At 40.1% G+C, this 11,635-nt stretch overlaps 1 protein-coding gene and 1 long non-coding RNA gene across 2 annotated transcripts in view; one reads left to right on the plus strand and one right to left on the minus strand.

Moving 5' to 3' along the window:
* Nucleotides 1-10,568, minus strand: part of LOC137106565 (uncharacterized) — a 161,001-nt gene extending 150,433 nt beyond the window's left edge. The window contains exons 1-2 of the long non-coding RNA XR_010911969.1: nucleotides 9,958-10,568; nucleotides 8,807-8,934 (exon numbers count right to left, since the gene is read on the minus strand). This is a non-coding gene — a long non-coding RNA (uncharacterized lncRNA). The remainder of the gene's footprint in view (nucleotides 1-8,806; nucleotides 8,935-9,957) is intronic.
* LOC137106534 (proline-serine-threonine phosphatase-interacting protein 1-like) lies at nucleotides 1,599-11,580 on the plus strand. The gene is made up of 15 exons (XM_067489968.1): nucleotides 1,599-1,821; nucleotides 2,827-2,927; nucleotides 4,444-4,518; nucleotides 5,214-5,248; nucleotides 5,349-5,455; nucleotides 6,117-6,179; nucleotides 6,349-6,441; nucleotides 7,278-7,323; nucleotides 7,459-7,538; nucleotides 7,859-7,957; nucleotides 8,171-8,267; nucleotides 8,496-8,592; nucleotides 8,818-8,912; nucleotides 9,350-9,459; nucleotides 10,575-11,580. The coding sequence occupies exons 1-15, from the start codon at nucleotides 1,789-1,791 to the stop codon at nucleotides 10,704-10,706; spliced, it is 1,263 nt and encodes a 420-aa protein (XP_067346069.1). The 5' UTR covers nucleotides 1,599-1,788; the 3' UTR covers nucleotides 10,707-11,580.
* The last annotated feature ends 55 nt before the right edge of the window (nucleotides 11,581-11,635 follow it).

The raw sequence follows: 11,635 nt of genomic DNA on the forward strand, positions 1-11,635 counted from the left end.
AAAAAAAAAAATGTAAGAAAGCGCCCATTAATTTCAGTTGGCCGCATTGATCTGTGCTGTCCCTTTAACATGTCGTTAGGTGTGTGACAGGGCGATTCGCAGCTTTGTGAGAGCGCCAAAGATTTTCACACATCTCATTGAGCGGCTGGTGAGAGACACCATGGTCTGTCCTTCTTCTCCTCACTTTGAAAATCAATAATAAGCTCCTATGTGCTCGCTCACGTGTCTCTTCCCTGAGAGATGCCCGAGGCACAGATCTGTATTACTCCCGACTGGATTGAGAGATTTGAGGTTTTATGTCGGACCCCCAAGCCCCGTGGAGATTTAAGAACGAGTGACGCTGTGGAATGGGAAGATAGGTCCCATCTGATATACAACACTGGTTTTCTTAGAGGCGTTTGAGAAGGTGTGTGTCTCCCTCTTGTGGTCATCACAGGAGCGTACAACGCAATGGAAAGATAAAACTTTACTAACAGATTCCTGCATTAAACTTTCAGGAAGATAATATGGTGTTGACTCAAATGCACGATCAATTACTGAAGCTGCGATCTGAACTATACTCTAATATACGTAACATTAAAAGTCACCTCTGCCGCCAAAACATCTCTGACACCTCAAAGGTTTTGCACTCTGGCTGAGAGGATCATCTTGCTGGAAGAGGCCACTGCCAACAGGGCATATGGCTGCTACGAGGAGGTGGTCTGGTGGTGGAGGGGGTCAGAACTCTGACCAGCCTGCAATCAAGCTGCAGTACACTGTGTGTTCTGACAGCTGTTGATTGTAACCAGAATTACATTTTTTTTTTACAGCCATTTCTGCTCCAGCTGCTCTTCTGTGGGATACAACATTAGAGGTCAGCCTTCCCATGTGCATCACTGAGCCTTGGGCACCACCCTGTTCCCCGTTTACTGGCCGTCCTCAGTGGTTTTAATGTTGTGGCTGATTGGCGTGGGCCTGTTATTTAGAATATACAGTAGTGCATTGCAATTCAACTCCACCACAAAAACATTTTTCAAAATTATCTTGAAGCTGAATTATATTTTTTGGTAGTTGTAAGGAAAAAAAAACGTAATGAAGTGAAAAGCGGATCATCTACATGAAATGTTTTTTTAATCGTACTGTTGTATTACATGCTTTGTTTTTTATTTTCTAACCAATAAACTAAGTGAATGCACACTTCAGCGACATTTGTACTGGTTCGGTGTAAGTTGTTAAATATTAACAGGCTACATTTTTGTTAATGATGGTGACAACTGCCTTAATCGCAGGCCTCTTAAATTTCAAATTGTAACTGTTCAGTTGGCCCCAATGAGAATTCAGACTGAAACCCTTTGCTTGTGTGTGTGGGTTTATCTCTGTAAAAGGAATTAAACCAACAAGTTCTTTACACTGATAATAATGCTGACTAGACAACATTGAACACACGGACACTGTCATCTGAACGGATACCTTTAAATGATGTGCTCATTTCTCGACAGACCCTTCCACTAGTTTGAAACACAATAGTCTCATTAGCATAATACTAGTGAAAAAGCTGCCTTGTCACAGATGGGCTGAGCTGCCTGTGGTCAGTGACATCATGGGACAGGAGCTCTTCCTCATTCAAAATGACTCACTGACGTTCAGGCCACACACAGTTTTAGTCACGGTTCTTTGGCTTAGCGTCCCACAGCCTTGTTCAACTTAAGTCAAATTGTTGGTGGGCAATTATTGTGTGAGAAATGTCCTGTGAGAGACGTTCGTAACAAGGAAAGCAACAGTGTTAAGTTTGAGGAAGTAACAACTGAAATGGCACCTTTGATGTTCAAAGATGCCTTTTGGGTAAGTCCGTCTTGTAGTTGGCTGCTTTGCTGAGAGCATTTTGGTCAAAGGTTTATTTGTGTCTTCAAAATGATGCAATTCATTCTGAGGGTTTTTCTGTTGGCTTTCGATGCCAATTCATCTACAACCTGAGATTGTAAAGATGCAGATGAGCTTAAGCTTCTGAGAAACACACAATCCAAGCTTTAGACTGCTGTGGTCTGTGGCCGACAGCTGTACAAAGTATCTACACTACTATATTAGTCCACGTTGTATAATAATTGCAACAATTTAAACAGGTAGTGTTGGAAAAGTAATCTCCTTATGTACTTACATGAATGTATATTTGCCTACTATATAAAAGTAGGAACTCGGTCAGTGTAGGTTCTTTAATCAAAGCAAGAAAAAAAAAAAAAAAACTTAAAAATGTATCACAAGTAAATGTCCTAATTAAGAAATAAATAAAATGAAATCACCTTGAATTCTTGAATTATTGACACATTAGTGTGTTCATCTGTTTAATGTTGCAGCTGGTAAAGTGGTGCCTGATTTTAGTTATGTTCTGTATCATCGAGTGACTTGTGAGTGTCACTCATCAACAAGCCTATAATAATAATGTACACCATCATTTATTTGTCAACTATATTTTATATGACGTTTTTATCCTGCAAAGTAAATTGTTGTGGTGTAAGGTTACGAAGTTGCCTAAAATTAAAGTACAATGGGACTGGACGCAAGTACTCAAATAAAATGGAAATACTTGCAAACAGGCTCCAGTGTCCACTATTTTGTAATTTGCTTAAATGTCAATGAGCATTTGAATCAGCATTTCGAATATTTATTCTCACTACACACAATGAAGTGCTGAGTATGTTTCTGTGTTGCATAGAACTATTTTTGCTAGTTGCTAGTTCTGCATTTTTACCACAAAGTGAGTCCAGGACATGGAGGACGTGTTGCAATAGCTGTTGAGCAACGCTGCTCAGTTAAAAATTTAAAAGAGCTTTTTCTGTCTTCTCAACACAGGGCGCCGACTTCACATGTCACGCCGGATATGACGCCTTGATCCAAAGGTTACGGGATGGAAGGCAAATGTGTAAAGATGTGGAGGAGCTTTTAAAGATGAGGTAGCATCGGTTTTTACAGTATTGCCATAGTTGAAACTAAAACTAAACCTTACAGTAGGGGGGATTTTAAAGTGTCTGTGGTTATTGTGTAATTAAACGTATGACACCATAAGATGAAGTACATGTAGCTTTTTCCAGTAATGAATGACAAAACTGCTTTAGTACACAATTGCCTTGGAAACAAGTTGTAGCCACCGGAGAGCTCTCCTTCTTTCCCTGTTCCTCATGTCACCTGTCCAACAGCAACCCCAACTCCCACAGCAACTAAGCAGCACAATGGTTGCTTTCCCCAGTTCAGTTCAGAGTCCTTTCGTGCATGAAGCGCATTTTCTTGAGCAAACCAGCTGTTTGCCGTACTAGGCACTAACATGACACAAATGCCATCAATTTCTTGGTGGCTGCACCGAGCAGTGCTCTGACAAAAATAGATGAAATGTGCTTCACTGAAAAGGCCACTGGCCACCATGTTCCATGCCTGCCGCTCAACCCAGGGTCTCAGCCCTGGTCACCAAGGCCCTGCCCACTGCTGATTGACTGTGTCAGGTACCGACTTACTTTGTCTTCCCCGACTTCATCTTCATCCAAGATGGTATCTTCTAGCTTCTGTTTGGCTGAACACATGTGACACAGGTACGCAGCAGTGGGCCAGGCAAGGATGGCTGGATAACGAGTAGGGTCTAATGTCCTGTCATTATTTAAATTACATGTGCACTGCTGAAAACTTTGTTGCTTTGCTCTGGATACCACCTGGCTCGTGGGCTGTTTTCTGGAGTCTGATCCACTTTGTAACAATATTTCTCCCTTCTATACCTCAACCCTTAAACACTCCTGTCAATGTACTGATTATTTTACTTTTACCAAATGTGCACTTGTCATTTTAAATGCCAGTTACATCTCCTTCACCCCCACCATTTAATATTGACGCGTCATCTGCTTAGAAACCACTCTGGGATTGTCTGTGTTGGATGATAATTTCTTAAGATGAACTTACTGAGCATTTACTGGATTTAAGAGCACATTTAAATAGTCACACGTGTTTGATCAACTCCAGCACTCATTTGCTTCACACTTATTTCACCCATTACTCAGTCAATGCATGTATTTCTGATGTACAAAAAGCTTTTAAAAAAAATTTACCAAACCACATCTAAAAGTGCGTGTGAGAGTTACCAGTGCTCAGCACCACGTCTAACACTGTAAGAATTGTAATAATTCATATAAGGAAAACTGTACTTAAAAACTAAATAAAGATGGACAAAGGGCATTATACAGAAAATATATTTGTTATTGGGCTGTAATCAGATAAAACAGGAAAGACACCAGAACATCTTCATAGAAAAGATCAGAGGCACAAAATCTTCTGTAGCAAAAGAGTTAAAGGTGCAAACTTGTATCTGCATTTGCAAAGACAGTGCAGAAATGCATCTTGTGATCCTTGGGTTAGGACAAGGACAAGAACATGCAGCTGTTCAGCTTCATAACAAAATGCTCATATGCAACTTGTTGTACCGCGCAGGGCACTGGCAGAAGAGAAGTATGGGAAGGAACTGGTGACTATTGCCCGCAAAGCTGGAGGACACTCGGAGATCAGGTAAATGAAACCAGCTTCATTCAAGGTAAACTAGCTATGAGGTGTATGCTGTGAACTATATGCTGTACTAGTGGTGCTTTTTAACACTGATTGAAACTGGCAGGCAGCACAGCAATAAATACACTGTATAACCAGTTATACTAAGGCTTAGGAGTCATAACCTTACGAGGAAATTTGTATGTGAGATAGAACGAGAAAAAAAAAGGGTGTGAGACAAAAAAAGGAGAACCAAAGGTCGCAACTCTTGGTAAGCAGTGGGTCATTATGTGTTAGTAGTTTTCTGTTTTTTCCAGTTCCTGTCGTGTCAGTCACTGGACAAACACTGTAAAACTTTTTGGTTTGATTTAATTGTCAGTTTTAGAGCTTTTGTTTTACACTATCAAAGATGAGGTGGAAAACCTCTAGTGTGGAATAGTGGGCTACAACACATCAGCAAGGTCTTCTGGGTGGCATGGCTGCTTAGTCACCAGCAGGCAGAGACTTAGGTTGTTTTAAGCTTCTGTGTAACTGTGTCTTCTGATAAAGAAATAGGAAGCCACATTCTGTAACAGCCCTGGACGATGCTACAAATGTGCAATGAGCCAATTCTCATCCTCTTTGTATCCTAGAGCATAAGTGCAGACATTCATTGAATCAGCTCTAATTTTAAATTAAAAATGTTTTTTGTTTTTTTGTTTTTAAATCCCCCCCCCCAGCACCTTGCGAGCATCCTTTGATCAACTAAAAACACGTGAGTTCACCCAGTCATGGAGAAACCCACCAAACTCGTGAATGTTGTTACTTGTGTGCACTGTGTTTAAACGATTAATTTTTCTGCTGTTTGGCTGCAGAAATCGAGAATATTGGGAACTTTCACATCCAACTTTCTGATATATTGAAAGAGGAGGTGAAAATGATTGAGACATTCAGAGAGCGTCAGAAAGAGCAGAGGAAGAAGGTACTGTTGCCTAACAACAGACATGTTGTACACTAATACAAAGGTACGAGGTTGTATAATGGTGTTTGAAGGCTTATCCAGCTTTATCCATATGAAGATCATTGCCATTTACCTGATTTTATGACCAGTACAGGATACGTCTAATAGCTGCTCCAGCAGTTCCCACTTTAGTAAGAACACATCTGCTGTTCAGGTGGCAGATGTACACAAACTCAATCCTCTAGTAAAAGTGCAAGCACTTAGTGCCTTAGGAATATGAAGTGGCATTTGTACTTGTAGTGGAGTATTTCTTAACTCATGTGGGTACTGAGTACATGTCCTCAATCTGCCTGAAGAAATGTTTTTAAACTAATATGTGTCTGTATAGCAACTTGGTGTAGATCTAAAACTGCTGGTGAGACTGGGGCTAATTTTATCCACTCTATGTACTGAGAGCTGCTTCATCCATAATAATACATTAGCTTTTAGGTATTCATTATATTTTGTGGTACAAGTACCTCAAAACTGCACTTGAGTAAATGTACTTGCTATTTATCACCTCTGTTCTACAACATAAAATTTTAAGTTAATAATGCCCATTAGAAGCTTTCAGTTTTAATATGCAATCTTTTCAAAATTATATGAATGCGACAAGTTTGATTCTTCTGCTTCCCCGTTACAGTTTGAAAGCATCATGGACAAGGTTCAGAAGAAGAAGGTTTCATTGTTCAAAAAGACCATGGAGGTAAGAAAACAGTCACTGCGGGCACTGCACTTTTCATTTGACCCATAAAAGGTTTTTTAAGAGTGAAAAAAGGTAACGCCGTTGTTACCATAAATAGAAACCACTACGCTCCTCTTCTCGTCCTTGGTGAAACTCTGTAACCCGTGCTTTCTGTTTCTTTTTCTCTCAGTCTAAAAAGAACTACGAGCTGAGGTGCAGAGAGGCTGATGAGGCAGAACAGGGGGCTGAGAAGACTCCCACCACAGCCAAAAACTCAGAAAAGGTACAATCAATATGTGAACAATTGGACAAGTCTATAAAGGGAGCCGTGCCTAATGCCATCTAAAAATCATATGCGGCTGAAAATCGATGGTAGTTTAATTAAAATATATCGAGAGAACCAACCACACTTCATACACAAAACAAGTACCATATTAAAAATACTTCTTGCTGTAAGCCAAAAAAAAAAAAAAAGAACCAAGAAATGCTTAGAAAAGGAACCGAAGGAAGCCTAAGGAACAATGGTGAACTATACTAAAAACAAATCATATGGAAAAATTGTTTTTATTACTACTACCACTGCTTATTGATAAATTCCATACAATTTGGTCAAAATAGTTAATGTATACGCGTATGGAGACGGGATAGATAAAGAAAAATGAGACACCACAGCCTTTTTAACACTAGTCCAACAAGTCCTACTGTAAAGCCTAAGAAATAAATAGTTTTATGTGTAGATGCAAAGAACAAACGTAGAAAGTCGGACCTGAGGGGCGAACTGGTACTGGTTTGGTTTTTGATGAGGGAAGTAACACATATGTTACCCTATATACAACAACTGCCCAGTGAGATGTATGAAATATATGTATATGCGTCTCTAGTGTAATTATTCTTGAAATCTAAATTATAAGCAATAACATTTGCACCCTTGCAAAGAAGTGTCTATACCATTATCCACCATCAGTGAGGTAATGTCTGGTAAAGAAGAACTGTTTTTATATTTGACAAAAGTGACATAGTCTAACAACTTAGAGCTGGAAGCCTCTCTGGCTTCTGATCAGACTTCATCATGCTGCCACTTGCCGTCACTTCCCGTGAAATACTGTATTTGTTTCACAGGTACGACACAGGGCCAAGCAATGGCGGCAGACAGCCAATGAAGCAGGTACGATCAAGAATCACATCCATTTCTGACCGTTTATGTTCCACTATATTCATGTATAAGAATACTCTTTGGCAATTCTGCACCGAATGTTCTTTACCAAATCCTTAAAGAAGCCAAACTGATCATTTCTCGCAGAGAAGCTGTACGTTACAAGCATTGTTCAGTTGGAAGAGATTCGCCAGGACTGGGAGGAAACACACAAAAGCACATGTGAGGTACTGTGCCATTCCTGTTACCTGTAATACTCTAACAACGACACAGGGCTTTCGACCACACTATCTTACCCTCACACCACATCCTCTTTACTTAAACGATTTATTATTTATTATTTAAACGATTCCTCTTATCTAACCAACCTACCACTGACCAGTGAGGAAATACACTAGCAAGTGACAATGCCGAAAGGGTAACAAACAACAAAGACCCGCCATCTATAGTGCCTGCAGATAAGACCGGTGTCCTAGTGAGGGACGTGAACAAAGAGGAAGCAGTGTGGTATCTGCTATTAACCAATGAAATGTACTTATTTTTCCAGGTGTTCCAGCAGCTGGAGGGAGATCGTATCGGCATGCTCAGGTGTGCTCTCTGGGACCACTGCAATCATTTCTCCCTGCAGTGTGTCAAAGAGGACGAGGTGAGCTCACATTCTCATTGTGTACATACTGTCCCCTGGAAAAGTACGAGGCGAACTCCTTTACTTTTGCTGTGACAGTGGGAGCATAGCAAGTCTTTAATGCACATTTAGCATCAAAAGCTGTACTTGAAATTAAAGCAACCAAAGAAATGGTAAGGAGGGTTTTTCCGACGTACTAAGCTAACCGGCTTGTGTTTCTCGTTTTGAAATCAGTCCTATGAGGAGGTGAGGAAGGTTCTGGAGCAGTGCGACATTGCCACAGACAACAACTGTTTCATAGAGATGAAAAGCACAGGATCGAAGCCTCCAGGTGAGCAGTCGGTGGCTTATCATAATGACCTTTTAGAGGCCGCTCAGCCTGCCCTTTCCCATTAAGAGAAAACTACTAACTATAGAGAAGTGAGAAAAAGATTATAAAACATTCTAAAAGCTACAGAAGGACTTGAAGTAATCCTCTTTCGACCTCTCACTTTCAGTGGGTACACAAGCAGTAAACAATGCTTCTCAAATAAACCAGTTCTTGTTTTTCCTGTCACAGAGCCCATAACATTTGAGAGCTGCTACCCAACAGGGACAACCACAAACAGCAATGGCCAAGCACTTTACGCACAAGCAGCGGAAGACATGATGAGAAGGTGTGATGCCAATACCACTGGAAGATGCTTGCACTGTTACTGTATAACATGCCGGTATAACAGCGGTTGCTGTAACAGTAAGCAAACGCTGTCTGCTTCAAGTTCCCCTTCAAAAAGAGATTCTGCTTTTAACAACTCTAAAAGCATCAATCAGCTGGCGTTTCCATTCATGTGTGGATCCTTTCTAGAAATGTGTAGATATTAAATCTCTCACCTTCTGCTCAGATTGCACAGCTTTGATTCTGTCCACGAAAGCTCTTCGAACACCCTCTTCAACAGTTCCCGAAGCTCACGATCAGCGCTGTCATCTGTTGGCGATTGTAAGTACTAATTTACCAGCATCTTAAAGACAGAAGAATAACAAACTCTCAATATTTTTGTCTCTACCGTACACATTACAATTGTGAGGAGGCCTCCAAGTGGACCCTTTCATTTTATTATACAGACAGTTTGCCTGAATAACCTTACATTTGATCTTTTATGAAGTGTAAACCAAAGGGTTAACGATTAATAGCCTTAGATATAAAATCATAATACAGTAGTGAGGGAATTAAACTCAGACATAAAAATACATGAACTTTGGTTTAACTATACGCTTCCAACACACAGATTTACGGCGCGTAACATAAACACCATAGATTAGTAAATATATTTATGCATTTGCACTGAATGAAACTGTAAGCTACAGGACTTTAAGTTCAACTCCAAAGATAATTTAACACTTGGCATTTTCCTGCACCCCTCACTCTGGCTTCAGTGGAAGACGGATATGAACGCATAGAAGAGCTCGGGCAGGAAGAAGCCCCACAGGCCGCACTTCTAGCTGATGAAGACCGTTACATCGCGCTTTATCCCTACAATGCACAGGTAAGTTGATCTGCACACCCGTTGGGTACTTTCATATTTATTCTAAGTACAATCAAGCCAGTGTTTTGAGGACAGAAAAATCAAACCTTCAGGACAGACTACATGTCTTCAGAAACAAAGACATGTTGACCATGATGCATGGTCACTAACAAGAGCTCCTCATTTTTCCTGCAGCCTCCTGAAAGCTCTGTGGATAGTGAGGTACAAATGTCACCTATGCAGCATCACAAAATACTTATGAATCCAAAGGGGACTGATGAGCCCACACGAGAGCTATTGAGGAATTATTCCACCAAATGTTTGAATATGTATTCAAACTGTTTGCACCACTGTTGAGGAGTTGACTTAAGTCCCTTTACTTTGAATAGCATGGCTGCATTTAATGCAGTTTTAATGTGAGGTTGGAAAAGTAGGCCATTTAAAGATTATTAAAATATCACATATAAATGACTTTATTAATATTATCAGTAAGGATTCGTGTGTACATGAGTTTCTCACCTTTTTACTTCGCCTTGGGTTTGTTGGATCACCTCAAGATGACTTTTCGACCAGAAACACACACACACTACATGTTGTATGCGTTCTTATTCCCTATACTAACTCAAGTACTAATGTACATTGATTTTTTTTTTACTTTTCACTGACTGGATGGAAATTCCAGAAGCGCCAACTTCGTCGGCGGCGAATTTAGAGACGCCACAAAATCAAACGAACTCTGTCCCAAGTTTCTCCATTACTCACAGGCCAACCAGTGCGTTCGCCAGGCCGTCAGAGCCAATCAAATGAGCCAAACGCGAAGAGCGAACAGGCAGCGAATCCTATGAATCCTTCGGGATGACTGGCAGACATTGTAGCCAATCACCAATCCTGAAGGTTTGATCGTAAACCACAGCGTAAATTATCATGAAATTAAATAAAATTAAATTAGTCGTTAAATTATCAGTTTCTGGTTTTTCACAAAAGAGATAAGGTTTAGGGAGGAGAATGTGAGAAAAAGTCTTTTTTTGTACGTGTGTGAAACTGAAAATGTTTAGGGAGGTGAATGTGAGAAACAGGCTTTTTTTTTTTGTACGTGTGAAACTGATTTGTCGCCTTTTTTCACACTAACTTTTCAGGAAGACGATGAACTGACTGTGAGCCGAGGGGACCTGGTCCAAGTGTTGGACAGAGGACTAGATGGTTGGTGGCTGGTGGAGAAGAGTGGGAGCAGTGGACTGGTGCCAGGAAACTATCTGGGCAAACTGTGAAGTCTGCATTATGTGTCAAATTTGCAAGTAGACACCGAAGATCACCAACATATACACAGCTGTTTGAGAGGCTTCCCGCATAAATCCATCCATTCATTGTAATTCCAGCTGATGTTCAAACTGCAGGGTCTCCTCGTTTCTATATTTTCTGATTTGTACACATTTGTGTCCATATAGAGTTTGAAGATGTAGGGAGACACGTGTCCTCCTCAGCGCATGCAGGTAAAAAACAAACTGCGCACATAAATACATCTGCATGGTAACAATAATCACAATGAAGTAGCAGTGACACACAAACAGTTATCTATGCAACAGGATGCCAACAAAATAAATGTATTCAAGCAAGATTTGTTGTTAAATTTTAAATATATTAGATATATGTTGAACTTCGGGATGGAGTTGATTCATTTGTTATCTCAGGTAGGTAGCTATGAAACATGATGACACAGGCCTCTTTTATTCTTCATTCCCTACACTATTATGAGGCTACAAGACTGAAGGATGATAAAGCATCTATTGTAAATAATTTTACTTTTTAAAAAAAAGACTTTTGCTTTGGGGGAAGTGCCCTTACATTAACTGGTTTTTTGAGAGTCACTGTGAGTAAAAGGAAATGCTTCATTTCCACTCTCTGAATAATCGTTTATGATTACGTCCCTCTGTCGGTAGCTTTGCTTAGAAAAGCACTGTTTATCTATTTGTTACCCAAATGATTGTATTTGCACTGTAGCTGATGTTATAAAAATATAAAAGTTTCTATTAAATAAAGCGAAGCACACATAGTGGCCATTTTTAGATGAGCACGAATGGCCTCAAAACACACCTTGTATAGTTGGTCTTATGAATTTCTTTTGGACCATCTCTGGTCTTTTGTTTGTTTTTACAAATGTACCTTGTGTCTGCATTAAGCGTGTATTGTAATTTATTAT

The sequence above is a fragment of the Channa argus genome, chromosome 2, assembly GCF_033026475.1.
Source record: "Channa argus isolate prfri chromosome 2, Channa argus male v1.0, whole genome shotgun sequence".
Lineage (NCBI taxonomy): Eukaryota > Metazoa > Chordata > Actinopteri > Anabantiformes > Channidae > Channa > Channa argus.